The sequence below is a fragment of the Caloenas nicobarica genome, chromosome 11, assembly GCF_036013445.1.
Source record: "Caloenas nicobarica isolate bCalNic1 chromosome 11, bCalNic1.hap1, whole genome shotgun sequence".
In the NCBI taxonomy this organism is placed as follows: Eukaryota; Metazoa; Chordata; class Aves; order Columbiformes; family Columbidae; genus Caloenas; species Caloenas nicobarica.
Genome location: NC_088255.1, coordinates 8,186,560 through 8,204,984, shown reverse-complemented (window position 1 = coordinate 8,204,984; position 18,425 = coordinate 8,186,560). Strand labels below are relative to the sequence as shown.

Below are 18,425 nucleotides of genomic sequence, written 5' to 3'. Positions count from 1 at the left end.
TGGAAACTAAAATATTAAAAAGATAAATAGTCTGCTCAAGAACACACAAGAAGTTAGGGGCAAACTAAAAAAAATTCAGTGCTCATTCCTGAGGTTCTTGGCTAGCATCTTACCCTTATCTGCTCATACCCTTTCTGCTATGGCAGCAAACCATTTTATTTCCTTAACCCACATAATTAAGTGTTCCTCTTAGGATACAAGCACAAAAATTAATAAAGTCTCATCCCTACAGCCTGGCATTAGTTGATGAGTTTTGCTATGACATGGGCTCCTGCTGTAGCCTACCTTTGCAAGAAAGAGGGAACAGAAAGTCTCTTCTTGTTCTCAAAAAAACATGTAAAAATAACTTTGAAATCTTTGTTTCTTCTGTGTTTGGTTGAAATGAAATACTCTCAAGTTACAGACCTACATCACAACTTGCAGCCCATGTATTTTTCATCCACATTGATAAATGCTCTCAGCCACACAGTGCTTATGGAAAACACAGATGTGAGAAGCAGCTGATAGCCTTTTACTACAGGAGACAGAAACCTTTAAAAAAGTCACATACCTAACCTATGCTGACAGACTAGGTCTGTGCATGCTCAGTTTACCTACACTCAATCTGCATTACCTCTCAGTGTTAAAGCTTGCAAAGCCTCCAGCAAGTTTCAGAGGTCAGTGTAAGGTCTTCTTAGTGTATTAAGAATACAGATGGCCAGCATGTCTGGTCTTAAGATGGGCTTATATTACACCAACACACTCATGACAACACAAACATAAAACTGAATCATTAGCCAGTAAAATTACATGGCCTTTGCTGAAACCATGCTTTGCAGAATTCCATTTACATGTGATAGTTTCATTATATTTAAGATAAGCTGTAAACATTTCTAAGTACCACTGAGTTTAGTACTAGAATGTAGAGAAACTTTCTGTTCTATACTGTCCTCAAGAGTTATGGCAGCTGAGGCACCTCAGCAGGAGGCAGAGCTGGCTGCATCGCACTACTGAGGCAGGCCAGTCAGGCACTGTACCTGACAGCATTCATCCTTCATCGTTGCTCTAGCAATCAGAGCACCAACTGTAGTAAGCATAATACCATGAGACTTTTAGGTACAGTTGGGTTAAACCTTGTTCCTTTTTATAACTGAATTTTTTTCATTTAGTTTTTCTGAAGTCAGTCACATGAAGAGCTTGAGACATTTTAATAAATGTACACAGAATCATAGAATAGTTTGGGTCAGAAAGGACCTTAAAGTTCCAATCCCCCCGGCATGGGCACAAATATTTTCCATTAGACCAGGTTGCTCAAAGCCCTGTCCAACCCAGCCAGGGATGGGGCATCCACAGCTTCCCTGGGCAGCCTGTTCCAGTGCCTCACCACCCATATGGTGAAGAATTTCTTCCTTAGATCTAATCTAAATCTACCCTCTTTCAGTTAAAAGCCATTATCCCTTGTTCTATTACTACGTGTTCCTGTAAAAAGTCCAAGATCTATATAATTTGGTAGGTTGTTTTCTTTCAGCTTTTTTCTTTGCTATAGCCAGAAATAAATTATTGAACAATAGAAGATACCTGAACTCAGAACTATTAAGTCTTCTTGGGATGAAGTGTATAATTACTTAATTTCATGATGAATGACTTAAGCCACACATCACTGGTACATGTTTTAAAGGATTCTGGATGAGTATTTGGAAAAAAAAAGTAACGGCACTATAATAAATCCATCAGAGTGAAAACTGCACTAACAAAATGTCTGATAAACATAATGCAGCTTTAGGGTATTTGCTACTCAGCACCTTGGAAGGACTGCATTTTTCCGATTAGCTGAGTGGCATAAGATGTGATCTCGCTGGAGGCTGCTGCACTGCTGCAGCCACTGTCAGCCAACCCAGAAAAGTATAATTAAACTACTGAACCTTATTAATGAACACTTCTTATGTTTATGTTCTTACACTGTAAAGAGCTTCCCAGCCTTTATGCCATACAAATGTAACTGGCTCTGTATGCTACTTTGTGCCACCGGATCTTCTGCAAAATTTTACCGAAATGCAACCTGCTAGCTCAGTAAAACATATTTAATCTGTCAAGTGTGATAAAATTCAACATACCACCTGTTTTATGTCATATGATAAGAGGACAACTAAAAAAATAGCCAAATGAATCTTTGGGCTGAACTACCTTCCTCAAAGATATATCAAATATTAGTTTCTTAGAAAATATGCAATAAAATTGAATTTGAAGATTAAATTCTGATCTTATGCAAGTTAATGTTGAGCATCATCCCTTCTGCTATACTAATGCTGATCAGAGTCTGTATTATGTGATTTACTACAGTAACAAGTAGCAAGATTCAGATCCTTAATAATGACATTATCAACATGTATAATTCTACAAGGTTTCAAAGTTGTAAGCAGCTCTCTACCCACATGAAAAGCAACCACAATGAAAGCCATCATGCAATAGCAACAGAGTTAGACATTGCCCAAACTTTCAGCCATGCAACTGAACTGAATGTACTGGCATGATACCTTTTAATGTTAAATAATAGTAAAAACATCTTTGTTCATAATTATATTAATAAATCCATGCAAATCAATCTGCTCATCATTTCAAAGCTTTATATTACTATCAATCACTACAGTATTATTCTAGAATATTCCCCACTAACAGTGAACAGGCAAATGACATACCCTAGTCAGCTGTGTTGATTTCATTCAAAATGTTATTTTCATAGTTAAACTTTAAACACAAATCTCCAATCTTCATTTAAAGTTTGGTTTCAAATGCTAAAGTCAAGCACCTAGGTTTCTGAGAAGAATCACACTGTTTAGTCAAGATATTCTACAAGAACGGAACTCCAAAAGCACTTTTCTTCATAAAAATGACTATGAAAAAGCATAGGCAACAGTAAGCTGCTAATCAGTGCTACCAAGTGAATTTGATACAAGCAGGAACTAAGGGCATGCCCTCAATCTCCTCTGAAGGGGAAAGGGGGATAGTATCGTATTTGCAATTCATTAAATGAAAGTTTTATTGCAGAGGATTACGCAATAACAATCTAACATTGAAAAGCAAACCCATTCTAATTTACATTCTCCCACTATCATCATATATTCATTTAACTTTTCTCCATGGCCCTGTCCTTCCAGATGGCCCAGCAAAAGAAAGGTTTTGGTGCATGACAGCAGGATAAACAAATTTGAAACCTTGCAAAAAGAACCATAAAACAAATCACACACTCAATTAACAATCACTGAAAACAGTTTGTCATTAAACCGCACCAGATTAGAAAAATACATTTTCGTTGATCTTAACAGCTATGTGAGTCTTCTGGAGTACCCAGACACCAGCTTTTCAAAAGCACCCAGAACTCCTGCATTTCTGCTCAAATTAAGCAAGCAAGCAAGCCTTGACCAGCACTTTCAAAAGCAACAGATCTCAACTCTGGAATATTTCAAGACAGAGGGCTCACACACAGACCGTAAAACAAAACAAGCAGTTCTCAATGCATAATACACTTCTTATACAAAACGTCTTTTTAAAGGGAAGTAAACACCCATATTCTGCATAACCTAGAGTTTTAAAACAGGTTTTATAAAGCAAATCCAAGTAATATTTATGGCAATCAGCTTTTGATGTTGCACTGATACATGGCAACACGTAGAGATTCTCAATTTTATATATTCATTTTTCAAGTAAAAATTTCAGAAACAATTGTCTGGGTTTCCTTTAGCATGGCAGCTACTGTCAAGGAATAAAACCATAGATTAATATTTTGTTAAATTCGCACGCTCGATATTGGAGTAAATTAGTAATTTACATGGTTTACATACACTCGGTAAACTGAATTTATAACCTAGGTTTGTTCATGTTTTTTTTCAGAGCATTTAAAAAAAAATCAACTTTTACTCTATTCCAATAGTTTCTATGAAAAGTACAAATTCCTCCCACTTACCTTAAATGATCACTTTAGACTTTTAATTGCAACGATTTTAATGTCAAATCTAAGTACCTTCCTACAGACCAATTCCATTGATACAGTAACTAATAAGATTATTACATATATTTGGAAGTACACGGATTTACTTTTCTTGTGAAAAGTATATATACTTCAAAGTTTTGCAGGCATACCTTTATCAAGCAGGGAGTAAGTGAAAAGAAGGGTGGGGAATCACTGCTCTTCACAGCATAATTAAACCAGAAAAAAAATAAAAAAATAAAATCTTTCTACCAGTGCAGCAGTGGGAGGCTGGCTTTAGGCTATAATAGAAAAAGAACTCTTCCTGGTGTACGCTGTATCTCCCATGGCAGTTTGCTAGTAAGGCACTACCAGCAGCTCTTTTTAAGGAGAGACAAGCCCTTAGTAGGAATTTCCCACTGGAACAAGCTTGCAATTTTGAACATGGAAAACACATTTCCTGTCAAATGGGAATGATTAAGTACATCTTATAAGGTCTTCTGGTCTGGATAACTGAGAAGCTATGTCCTGCATTAAAAAATAAAGACAGACACTGCAAAAATGACTTCACTAACTGAAAACTGTAAAACTAAGTTGTGGACCTTCTTATAACCTTGCACTCCAAACAGCCATTTTTATCTGCGCTGAAGTAGTCAGATGCTAAGTTGTATTGGGGTACACAAAATGAAGAACAAGGACTAGTCTATGATATTCCCAAACCTCCACAAATCTAAGTGACCTTTCTACCAGTTGGAAATTGCCACTCATCTTGGTCACACGTTTCTTCCAGGAATGTCTCTTTTCCTAAGCCTGAGCACAAAATAAAATTTGTTTCGTTCACCACTAGAGATGGACTTGACACATGCGATTATGTTTACCAAGAAAATTCAAGAGCTATTTTATGCTACTGGTACAGGGCAGAGTAGACAGAATAGGCCTGGGAACTGGCTGCAGGACAGAGTGGGTATAAACCACTACCAACTCAGAATTTTCAAGTATTTTGCAGATATGTGCATTATAGTACAAAGGAAAAAAGTTTTCTAAATACATGATCTGCACTGGTATAAGTCAAAGCAATGCATACTACTGGAAGTTTAGGGCTGCCAGTAATATTAAAAAAATGAAATATGAAGATAGGGCTGAGTACAGCATTATAATATTTTTTAATAATTGCCTTGCAGAAATGTCATCTATTAAGGAATCCTTGCAGCTGTGCAAAGATTACTTACTGATGCATACTGTCTCACCTAATAACCATCATACAGTTTTACTATTAATTTTCAGAAGGATAACTGAGGCGCTCCAGTAGTTAAATAGTTACTTTATGGGGTTTTTTTAATATGTCAAGGTAATTGATGCACATTAAAAATAGCAGGGAAAAAAATGATCAAAACAGAGCATTTACGTATACATATAGACACAAAAACAGAGGAGGAGGAAATTCAAGCCTCTTCATTTTTAAGCCTGTGTGAAAAGAAAAAGGACAGCTCCTGACATGCTGGTGGGAGTTGGAGGAGTGTTTTTGTGGTGGGTTTTGTTTGTTTGGAGGTGTTGGTTTGGATTTGTTTGGGTTTTTTTCAAAGTTAAACCTACTGACTTTCTCACAGGCCCTCCTGACTACTCATACACAGCACTACAAAAACCTTTCACTGACTTGAATTGATATGCAACATTGAAGTCCTGTGGCATATCAGTTAAAATTAGATCAAATATTTTTGAATCTTTTTTCAAATTAAACTTAGTGACATTTTGCCTTAAAAAATCTAGGGCCTTTAGTACCGGTAGCTAGGTGCTTGGCTAAATGCACATGGAATGTTGTAATGTCTCCATCATGTTTTCCCATATGCAAAATGAAGTATTTTTAGTAGAGTCCAAATTATCTTGCATCTTTCCTGAAAAATTTACTTGAGTGACTTTTATGCCAGATAGCAGAGACATTAGGAGAGTGCATTAGCTAAGAACCCAAAGGTAGAAAAAGATTAGAAACATGGTATAAAAAAAAAAATTTAAACCGGAAGACATTGGAAGTGAGGGGAGAGAGACTCAGGCCTCAGAGAACCCTGAACCGAAAAAATAAACAGAGGAAAGACAGTAGATAAATGTGGAAGTCCTTCTAAAATAGATCATAGAACATTTAGCAATTAAACAAAAGTCTTTAGAATTATTTTCTAAATGTGGCTAAAATTAATAACATTCTACAAAAATATTTTCAGCTAAGCTACATATAGAGGATATGCTTTTCAATTGATGGATTAATTAGTCATGTGGCCTTAAAACTGAATGAGTCATAGGGCTGCTAATGAGATGAGGAGAGGAAGCCTGACCTCCAAGTCAAGAGTTCAACCAGTTCTTAAGAGTAGTCTCCAGCTGTGCCCTAGATTGAAGGCACAGCTAACAGTCCAGGGACAACACTGGCTTTCCTGTTGCTGGAGTCACTGAAAGATCCACCTAAAGCTACTTACAGAGGAAATCTCTGCCTGAGAGAGCGAACACAAACATAACCTTTCTGCAGCAGCATCCAAGAAAAGGTGTTCAAGACTATCACCTGACCTGGTCTGCAAGCACAAGCTGGAGCGACCTCCTTTTAATGCAGAACCTCACTCTTTGAGAGGGTTCCCCACTGACAATGGTAGCCAGAAAGAAGGCTACTATCCTACTATCAGTGGCACGGACTCTTTAATCATCGTTAGGTTCCAGTCCTTTATGCATTAGGGTCAAGCCATTTACTGATGTGACTTTGCACTTGCCAATTTGCTCTAATTTATGCAAGTAAGTCTCCCAAAATGCACAGGCTGTCAATTTCTCCTCAAATAAAACAGTGTCACCAGTGCAAACCTTCATGGTCTAGTCACAAGAGATGCAATACACCTAAAGAAACCTCAACTCAAATGTCAAGGGTGTAGTTTTCATCGACTCTGTATAGATGGATGCCTACTTGTTGTTCACATTTACTTATTTTTAAAAAAGGAGTGGAAAAGAATAACCAAAATCCAGACTTGTGTTGTGCCACTCTGCCTGCACATTGTGAAGAAGCCCAGTGCTAGCCAGACCAATGGGAAAGTCAGTAGGAGGCAAAGCACAGGAGAACACAATATGGTACAGCAGGATGATACAAGAAAGAAAAATTGAGGTGAGAGAGAGCAAAGTATGCTGCAGAAGAGGACAAACAGATGAGTAAACACAGGGGGAAGCCAGAGCGCGAAGAAAAAAGGTAACAAGAAAGAAATTAGTAGGAAGTTAAAGACAAAAGACATGAAGGGAAATAACATACCACAGATGGGGGGATGGGGGAAAATGAAAAGTGTAGAAACAGAAGAAAGATCTACACAGGAAACCTTCCTGCCAGAAAATACTTCTTATCAAGCTCAGACAAGAAACACTGCCAAAATTAGAGCTGAATCAAGCATGGTAAGTTCAGATCATCTGCAACTTCTGAAGGCAGATGAAAGAAACTACATTAAAATATGGAATAGTGAGCTTCTGAGCTTATTTCATCCTTGAGTACACTGCCCCTGTTCTGCGGTAAGAGAAAAATAATTTCTCTGGTTCAATAATAGTTTGACGCACCTACTTGCAGAAGAACTGGACACACTTGTGAAAGAACAATAACTGATTACGGACTAATTATTATGTAGAATTCAGGATCAAGTTCAATACCTGTTTTTAAAGTTCTATGCAGTATAGGAAAGCATGGGAGAGCTACTCCCTTTAAAGTATAGAAAAGAAGATCCCTTCCTCCTGCTTCTTCTTGCACACACCACAGACACACATCAAGGTGTTTTAGACAAAGGATCAGATAAACTTTCCCACAGAACACCAGACCGTAACACTTGGCAAGTGGTCAAGCACAATCCAGTCTGAATTTAACTCTGCACTTCTGCTTTGTTTGAAATGCATTGGTTTTTAATCACCCAGTACCAACACATCATTCTTGAGAGAGAATAAGGATGACCATGAGTGCACTGCACAAGAAGACAGCTGTAGTGCACCCTCTGCTCTCAGAGAATGGCAAAAAGGCAAAACGAATCTAAGCTTGTCTACTAAGAAGATCAAAAGCCCTAACAATGAAAGGTACTCCTATCCTGCAACAGTGATTACCATCTGCTTAATTTAGTCACTGATATCTGAAGAATCATCCCTACTTCCACTATAAGGCAACTGATAGCCCTCTCTCTCAAATATATATCTATACATACACCTCAAGCATCAGGAAATGCATGCTCAAGTAGGCTCCCAGGCAAGCCTGGAGATTTCTAACTCAGGTTGTCTTTGATATTCCCTCACAATACTCCTGAATCCACGCTACAAGTTCAGCCAAGTGGGTCTACACCAGGAAAAATGTCAGTGAAATAGCAGAGGAAGAGATGTGAACCCAGACCACTGGTTAGCATATTTCATGATTCAGAACCTTGGTTGTAAGAAAAGCCAATGTTGCTCATTCCAGAACTACTTATTTTATTAGATCAGGTACACAGGATGTGTCTGTGTGTTCTCTTATTGGGCTTAAAGCTGCCCCAGTACCTAGAAGTACCTTGTTAGGATAAATACTGTTCTTTGAGCAAGCTTAGTGGAACTACTTAACATCAGTATAAACAGGATTCAAATTTAAACAGGAATATGAGAGAATTTAAATGGCCAAGTAAACTTTATATACATATAATTGGGAGTCTTCGATGCTCTGTCAACTTAAAATGGACAAGGACCTTTTACCAAAAAAACAAACAAACAAACCACAAACAAACAAGAAAAACCCAGCCAAACAAACACACACACAATTTATTTTTGTTCAGACTAACCTGGCCACATTAGATGAAAAAAGGAAAAAACATCAGGGATGAAAAGCGCCCATTTCTTTCTAAATATTAGTGCATTGTAGAATTAGGTCAGAAATAACAGATATTAGCCTAACGAAACTAATGCTAAAAACATTTATTTCAAAATTATTAGCCTCTGACACAAGTAACTGCTTTATGAAATTAGAAATGCTTTATGAAATTAGTTATTAGTGGATATCTTGGTGGATTGACAGCTATTGAGATTTGTGCCCTGAATTTCTCAGGGGAAGAAAAAAAAAAGGGATGGAGGGGGAGATAAAGACTGATCATTGGCTAGATACACAACTGCATAAATTGTTCCTTACATTGCCCTGAATTATTCTGTCTTTCGCCAGCATTTTTTACTGTCCACATTTGCTTAATCTTGATGAACTTTAGAAACAAACAAACAAAAATACATAAAATGGGTCATATGCACAGAATAATTTTAGGAAAATAAACAAGCTTGCACACCACAAATTACACAAACATGTTCATAAATAGAATATCTCATATCAACTTAAATTTTCCAGGTAAATTAATTCAAAATAACCTACTTACTGGTATCCAGGTCTTTAGTTTGTGAACAGACACCCCACTTCCCCCTCAAAAAAGTCACATGCAGATTGAGTGCACAGGACCACTGCACTCCACTATTTCGATATGGTGTTTAATATAAACAACAAAATTATGAAATGTGATTCAATATTACCCTTCGGTGTGATAGCCTTTATAGGTTTTAATAAAAATTTGAAATAAAATTAATTTTCAGGATATATTTTCAAGCACAGTGCTCGTATACTATTTTCGATCGAAGAAATACATCTTTACACACTATTTCATGCAGTACCACCCCTTGTTTGAAAGATCACTTATACCAGCAGTGTGTGCTTTTAAAATTCACATTGATGTTCCTATCACTTTAAAATGTATTAATGTAGAATTTCCCACCATGCTCTCATTAAAAACTAAAATATCTAGTAAAATAAACAACTAAATAACACCATCAAAAATTGTGAACAGACAAGTATACTGGAAAGGCAGTAAAACTTCAGAAGGACTGAAGCGTCAGAAACACAACAACAACTAGTAAATATACTTAATATAAGCAATAGAAATCCAAATTAAAGTTTTTATACCACACAAATATACATATAGATGCAGCATAATATTAATGTACATTCCCCTCCAAAGAATTTCACTGCTGAAAAATCTTATTTTTAACACATGACCTAAGGGAACACATTAAAACTGAAAAAAACCCAAAGCAATTCCATATACACATTTTATTTTGAAGTATCACTATATACCAAATTTGGGGTTTTTACTAAAATTATCTATACAGAATACAGGCTCAAATACTAGCAGTTCATCATGACTGACAAGTTAAAAGTATAGCAAGCAAATATAAAATAAAGACTGAAGAGTACTTACCAAATTATGATTAGTTGAATTAGAATCATCTTCTGGGAATGGGATGTAAACAGCTAAGGCCACGCAATTGGCAAATATAGACAGTAGTATAAATATGTCAAATGGTCTGGAAAAATCTCGTTAAGGAATTCATGAATTATGAGTATCTATAAACTTTTAAGTCCAATTCTCCTTTCAGCATCAACGATTGTAACAAGTCTTACTTTTAAGGCAATCTTTTGACTGATAACTGTGACGAACACTTCATCACCTTTAGTTGTACTGCTATACCGTATTATTTTCCATCACAATGATCTTTCAACATCCTCTTCGTTTTGAAAAAAGAGAAAATTATTACTCTTGCTGCCACAGAGCACTTTAAATTCCAGAGATGAATATAATTATACACTCTTAAATCAATACGTGGGTCATCATGATAGGTAAGGAATACTTATCGAGCTGTTCTGTCCTCATATGCCCACATAAGTCTCATTAATATTAACAGCAATTTGTTTGTTCAAAGGAGGAAAATCATTTGGGATCTAGTTCATACCAGGATATGAGAAAGATTCCCAGCAAATCGCAACTGTTCTCCTGTATGAGAGCTAGAAAGCTGCACAATGAATGCAAGAAAATTCTGAGCCCCTCTTCTTATCCCTGGCAGCCGAACTCCCAAACAGTTTTGCTTTGACCAGGACAGATGAAAGTTTAGGTGAGCAGATGGGGAACAGAATATCATTACTGGCTGAGCAGCCATGCACACCGAGAGGCTTTCACACCAACTGTATGAATTGCAGTTACACTTTTATACCATATCCGGACAACAGCAGTTGAAACCTGGAGATACCTTTTGTTTTCCAAAAAGAAAAATATTTCTTAAAATTCATGCCTATAATATTCATCCTTCATTTTAACATTTAAACATTTTTAACATTTTCATTTCCCCAAAGCATTTCATTATTTTCTTGTAACTATAGACATGGAGGTACTCGGACAAACCTATTCACGGAAGTTTGGAAAGGGAGTATTTTGGACTTCAGCTATGATTTTTGACACCCTTTCCTCAAGTCAATGCAAAACTTCCTGATAGATGTCCATAAGAGTTCCATAAAAGACTAAAGGAAGACTACTGAATATACTCAAAAGCATATTTTTATCAGTTTCTAATATTTTTCCTGAAAAAAAAAAAAAGCTTGTACAAAGCCCATATGCCCCTTAAGACCTGTTAAATTTTATTGGTTGGCTTACAAAAAGTTTGTCACCTCAGGGGCTGAGTTTACATTCACAAAGTGGATCAACATTAACAGCTGCTATGTTGTGTACAAAATAAAGTTACAACACACATTCTCCAGACTGAAATGAATAACAATACCAGCAAGAAACTGACAACTCTGTTTTAAGATGTAGTGCTACTGGGACAAGTTCTGCCCTGAGTTATTCCATTCTAGATCCACAGTAATTTCATTTAACTGACCTTAGCTAAAGAGAGGCCAATTTACTTAAATTAGTTGGACTTCTACCAGATTAAAGAAAAATCTGTTTCACTATCTCTAATTTGCAACTGAATTATGTTCAAATAATTAAAAAAAACGAGCTCTATCAATGAGTAACAGTTCCTATTGCCAGGTTGGCTGTTCTGTTTAAAGTAACAAAATGAGTTTTACTTCAGTAGTCTACTCTCTTGAACAGCTGTTTCCCGTTACAGGGATGTTGCCATGGCTAACAGGCAAACATTTTTCTCCTCGTACCTCAACACTATTTTCTATTTCAAGCCTTTTCTTGAGAATTAAATAATATACCAAATCAACATGCTATCAGTTCTGCCAAAGAAACCCACATACTTATAATTCACGATCACTGAACTAAAGATAAAGCAATCCTGCCCAGCGTACAAGCCACCATGAATCCAGGCCAGTATATCTGACCGCCTATCTACACATGTACATGCTTCCAAATATGTTTGGTGGTATATGTTGTAAATATTCCAAATATTAATATATTTCAGACACTTGTATGTATTTACAGTCCTTGTCTTAACTAAAAATCTTCCCTTCTTTAGTACTTGAAAAATATTTTTTTAAAAAAGATTTCTACATCTGACTCATTTTCCCTAATGGCAACGCTCCAAATTGCAATATGGAAGACACAGATTTGACATCTTAGGTCATCTCCCAATTAACCCTGCTTGATGCACTCCTATCCAGTCAACCTTATTTGGAAGGGCAACAAATGCACTACAGAGATTTGCTGGAATGTAATGTAAACTCATAAGTTCAAAAAATTCTGAATGTGCTCCCCTCAACTACCCTAAGAAAAGAGGAACAGCTGTGAGCTCTTCTGACTTTGAGTTACTTCAGTAAAATGATATTCTATGTCATTATGACACAAATTAAGAAGCCATCTTTAACAGTAATTTAAGCAAAACTAACTACCACCAACATTGATGACAGTTACCCAGAGGTGCAGGTGAACTGATGGTGTGATGCTCCAAGAGTTGCTGTAAAACAATCCCCTTGATACATTCAGAAAACGCAAGGAACTGGTGGTAAAAAAGGAAACTGTATCAAAGGATACTTCCATTCTACTAGACTAATGCAGGCTCTTCGTATTGGGTTGTTGAGGGATAAACAGAAAAGGGCACGAGGTGGCCGACTATTAGATGTATTACCCTGTTTTTTGCTCTTGGCATATTGCTGGCGTTTTCTTTGGGACAGAGATCCTACAGGCTGGGCTGTGGTGGTACTCATGTTTTGGGCAGCCTTTGCTTGTCTAGCAGCATCAATTGCAGCTTGCCAAGATAGAACAGTTTGCTTGGATGGTGCTGAACTGTTTGACTGAGTAGCTGGTCCGTCACCAGGGAGAGGAATTCTGGTGCTACTTGCATAGTTTGCCTCTATGGGACAAAAGAAAAGAGTATTTGGTTATAATGCTTTATGTTAAAATGTGTCACATTATTTCTGACAAATATTTTAAAACCTCTTGGCAGTGGGATGCTTCCACTCCGTATACTACGGAGCAGAAGTGTATGCACGTATACGTGACTGAACAGCAGGAAAAAATGCTCTGGAACCAGTACGATAACTTCAAGTTTAGTGCATGCATCAAGACACAAACACTTCACATTTTGAATCTTCCACTTAACTGCATTTTTTCCTAACTGGATGGCAGCTTTCCTGTCACCATGTTTATCCAATAAAACATAGCTGCTCCTCAAGATCAATTCTGCTGTAGCATTTTGTAGTTGTTTAACATTCTTACGCATTGTTCAGTTAAGAATAACCAACGGGGGGGGGGGGGAAGTCCTGTAAGCAAGTTACAGCTTGTCCTATTCCACATTTTCAAAGAATTGTTTACTGATAAACATGTTCACGAAGCACTGGTATTTTTCACACTAGAAATTACAACCGTGAAATGACTGTAAAGGGATGGGGGTTGGATTTGCCTCTTCACAAGGATTTAAAAAATAAACTTCACCTTCCACACAAAGTCCTCTCTATCCAGCTGACAGCAAAGGCGGCAGAACACCACCTCCCCGCGAGGATCTCTCCTCGCGAGCTCTTTGACTAGAGCAACAGAGTCTACTCCTACATGCACCTGTAGGAAGGAGAGACTCCTGAGTGAGATTCCAAACTTGAAGATGCCTGGGTGCGGCGGGGGGGATTAAAAAAAAAAAAAAAAAAAGAGGAAAGGCACAATATACGTGCCGAGAATTCGGGCTGCCAGGCGGGATGACTGCGAAACGGATCTGCCCAGGCAGGAGAGGAAAACGGCTCCCCAGCGATCGCTGCCTGTCAGGCGGCGGAGAACCGCAAGCAGCACCCGCTGCTCTTCCAGACGCGGGGGGACGAGAAAGACGCGAGAGCCGCGACCGCGCGTGGGTGCGCGCGAGCCCGGCCGCTTCCCGCCGCCCGCCCCGCTCGCGCCCCTGCCCGCGCGGGGGGCGGGGGGCGGCGGGAGCCCCAAGATGGCTCCCCGGGATGGCGGCGGGGGGGCACGGCCGAGCCGCCGCGGGGACCCGGCAGCGGCGCTGGGCAGCGGGCGCTGCACCCACAGCCGGCTGCCGCGGGGGCAGGCTGACACCGGGGGCAAAGGTGGGAATTTTATCTCCAATATTTTTCCAAAGCATCCCTGCCCCCCCCCCTTTTTTTTTTCCCCCCAGATAAAAAAGCAACGGCACAGCCATCTCCCCCGCCTTCCGCCTGCCCTTTGGGATGCTGTGAAACGTGGCTGGGCGCAAATAAACTACCCACCTATCTATCTACCTATCTACCCATCGTCTTTTAAAATCGATAGTTGGAAAGGGAGACAAAGCCCGGGTGCCTGCGTTCCCCGGGGGAGCACCATAAACTTACTGCTAATTCAGGAGGCAGGAATCATTTCAAAACAGCACTGGGGGATGTGGAAGCGGCCGCGGCGGGGATTAACGCTGAGGCGCCCCGGCAGGGCAGGGGGCCGAGCACATCGCAGCCCCTGCCCTAGCCCCCCGCTGCCCTCCCGCCCCGGCGCGGCGAAGCCACCGGCGAGCCGCATCTCCAGGCAGGTTTATCCACAATCACACCAATAAGAGGGAAAGCCAGACCAAGCCGTGTCCTTCCCCAGCGCAGCCAGCTGGTATTAATGGCCTCGGGGCAAGAGACAGACAGGCATAAACCCGCTCCCATGTTGGTCACATGCCGAGGGCAGCACCTTGTCTCGGCTTCACCTCATGCTCTGCCCTTCCCATTCCCTCCTCGAACCCAACCGCTCATCCTTCCCCCATCCCAAAACTACCCCATCCTCAACCCCTTCCCTAATCCCCTCAATCCCCGACTCCCAAATCCCTCATAAATCCTCCCCTCCTCTCAATCCCGGGCACGCCGCTGCCCTTGGTGGGCGCTCCGGCTCTTACCTTCTGGGTGCCGCTCTGGCTGCTGCTGCTGGTGCATTTTTCTCACTTTCTCCAGTGTGTGAGAGGAAAAAAAAAAAAAAAAAAAAAGGGCAGAGACGCCCCCCACCCCAAGCCAGGTGTGCGCTGCCCCCTGCGCTTCCCGCTACCCGACCCCCATGGTAGTGACTAGCGACGTGCGAGGGGCTGCTGCTGCTCCTCCTCCTGCTGATGCTTCACCGCTGCCAAATCCCTCAGAGTTTGGGCCAACATGACACTCACATCCGGGTGACACGGGATCTCTCCATCCCTAGCAACCCGGCTGCTGCTGCTGCCGCCTGCTCCTCAGTCCCCCTCCTGCTGCTGCTGCCTGCTCCTCAATCCCCCTCCTGCTGCCTGCTCCTCCTCAGTCCCCCTCCTGCTGCCGCCGCCGCCTGCTCCTCGGTCCCCCTCCTCCTGCTTGCCGCTGCCACGGGGTTAACTCCCTCGCTGCTGCCACCGCCACCTGCTGCTGCCGCGCTCCCGCAGCCGCGCCGGGCGGGGGCGCGGAGCCGCTCTCTAATCGCCTGGAGCTCCGGCAGCCGCAAATAGAGCTGCTGCCGCCGCCGCTTTAACCCCTTCGCCGCCGCGCAGCCGCTCCCACGGGCTGCCCCCGCCGCCGCCATCCGTCCGGCCGCCCGGGGCCGCGCAGCGCCCCGCGTAGCCCGCCCGCCCGCAGCCCCGGCCCGTCCGACTCGCTGCCCCCCACGGCAGGTGCCGGTGCAACGCCCGGGACACCACCCAGACCTGAGCGACTCGAACCTCTCCCCCTCCACGCACTCCGGCGACCCTCGCTATTGACAACTCAAGCCGTACCGGCCCGGGACGACCTTCCCCGTCCGCCCCTGCCCCGCGGGGGACCCGCTCCTCCTCCGCCTTCACCTCCAGGGAAAACCCAGAAACTCAGTCCAACTTTGAGCTCTCCCCTTACCTCATTAACCTGTTGAAATGGCGTCCTTCTGACTGCAAGCCAACCCTGAGATTTCAAAGTTTATCCAAATAAACAATTTGAATAAATATGGCTTTGAAAAAGTTTCTCTTTTTTTGGCGTTTCTTTCCACCGCAGATCCCTAAAACTTTAGTTCTGGTTTTGGTTCATTGGTCTTGAAACTATCACAGCAGTCCAGCGTACCAGCACACAGGACTGAGAGCGGCCATGAAGCACAGTGCAAAGGAGAAAACTCGGGGCAGCTGCCTTCAGCTACTGCAAGGGGATGCTTCAACCCCTACCGAAAGCAGCTAGTGAAATAAAGTAAGGATTATAGACATACAAATACAAAACAGATTTGATACTTTAAAATTAAAGTTTGTTTTCGCTGCAATTAAAGTTTTCTGGTATTTTTGAAGAGTATTTCAGGACGTGTTTTGAACGAGCCATGATCAAACACGAGAGGTTTGAAAGGTGGTATTTTGTTAAGAAAACATCTCAGTGAAACTACATCTACCATCTTTTTCCTCTACCATTTCCTTATTCGTGTCCCTATCCACTCTTCTAGCCATCCTTCATCCACAACTATGTCCGTCTAATTAATAATAAATAACAAATACACACAGTAATTAGAACAAGAGCAATAAAACCTTAATACTGCTAATACTCTTCAAGGACCTGATGAAGAATGCCCAGTCTCCACCAGTTTTATAAGAAGCTCCTATCCCTTCTAGTGTTACCTTTGTAATTCAAAGGATAAAAAAAAAAAAAAAAACAAACCCAAACCACCAAACATCATCAGCAGAGGCAATAGAGAGAGAAGTTTTCTGAAGAAAGCAAGCTCCAGTGCTACTCTTGACCTTCCCCCAGCTTCAACACTTCCTTTTTTATAATCTTCGGACCTGATGGATTCAGCTGTTGCAGTCGTGAGTCGGACCGTTGGTTTGGTTTAATTAGGAAGGTACCACGCCCACTTGACAGGTTTTTGTCATTACAGCACATGTTTTTCCAGATTAAAACAGTCTACTATTTACTTAGGTACTTGTCTTCAATGTCCATGAAAGTCACTAGGACTTCTTTTCTCGACAGTCAGGTATTTAGATGTCAAAAATCTTTGGTGCACTTTCAAAAATGTCTAAATCAAGACTAGTTGCCTAACAACCACAGTAGGTACTGGAAGGAGGCACCTAACGTGCTTAGCAGGAGTGAGTGCCTAACCTGCTTGGCACTTAGGACCTTTACAAACCTAGACCCAGGTATCGAAATAATTTTTTAAATGAGACTTACAAAGTTAAACACTGAGACGCTATTGAGAAATTCATAACTAATAAGGCCTGGATCTAACATCAGCAAAGAGCATCCTATAGCAAAGGGCTGCCTCCCTTGCAAATGTTTTAATGGAATTTCTGGATTCTGGCATTACCAATGCCTATTTTCCAACCCCCTGTCCTTATAACAGATCATAGCAATATGTACTGGAAGCTACCAAATACTCCTCAAAACCAAACTTCATAAGCTTCCCAATAAAACCATGAAACAGGGAAAATTTTTTTCAGTTGGTCCAAAACTGTAAGCATATAGTTTTTCATATTTCAAAAGCTAACTGTCCCTTTATCGCTAGAACAAATTATCTACTATATTTGCAAAATCAAAATTTTATTTAAAAAAGAAATACAAGAAAGAAAGTTTTGATAAAGTATTCAAGAACATTGATACTGTTTAGTCACGGAAGTGCTCATTACTGAAGCCATCAACACTTCTCTAAACAGCTGTTTCCCCATCTTCTTCTAGAAACATGTGTCTAATTATTTCACTAAGATTGCTTCACTTTTATGTCACTTTGATATTAGTTACTCATCCCTGGATGAAACAGCCAGCATTATGTGGATGTTTTAGAATGCGTACCAGCTACCATAGCAGGTTCCCATTTTGAACGGAAACGACCATTGTTCAGAGAAAGAAGAAATAAGCATGTCCTCATCTGTCATAGGCTCTGTGTACTTCATGCACTCAGTGTGCTTCTTTTATGTGTTAAAGAATGGTAGAGCAGGGAACAAATACATTTGGTATTATCATATATTTATTGCAGATTTGCAACTAAATTACTATCATTACTCCCTCAATAACATTTATTGCTTGTCAGGGATTTATTCTCTGCAAAGGAAAGAGCCGGCCAAAGAAGCAGCCTCTTATGGACATCATAGGAGCGGAAGCCCATTAAGAATTTAGGAGCGTTGTGCAGAAGGATAAACCTACTTAACCAAAACTTCAGCCACTCTGGACTTGTGGAGTGGCACGCGGCAAACCGTGCAGCGGTTCAGTGCCAGAAGAAAGAGTAAATCCAATTGCAATGCATGTGGGAGGAACTTACGTAACAAATACGTAATTTTATAAAAAATGGGAAGCAACAGAACTAGCCTAGTC

General features: G+C 40.7%; 1 protein-coding gene across 2 annotated transcripts in view; it reads right to left on the bottom strand.

Annotated features, from left to right (window-relative positions):
- The window catches only part of CACNA1D (calcium voltage-gated channel subunit alpha1 D), a 228,271-nt gene that overhangs the window by 163,414 nt on the left and 46,432 nt on the right, over nt 1–18,425 (bottom strand). Inside the window, exons 1-3 of one of the 2 annotated variants that reach the window (XM_065642848.1) lie at nt 15,059–15,095; nt 12,745–13,063; nt 10,192–10,297 (exon numbers count right to left, since the gene is read on the bottom strand). In XM_065642848.1, coding sequence (XP_065498920.1) covers nt 10,192–10,297; nt 12,745–13,063; nt 15,059–15,095 — 462 coding nt within the window. Of the gene's footprint in view, nt 1–10,191; nt 10,298–12,744; nt 13,064–15,058; nt 15,096–18,425 lie in introns of those variants that run through there. The other variant, XM_065642847.1, reaches the window with a different exon arrangement.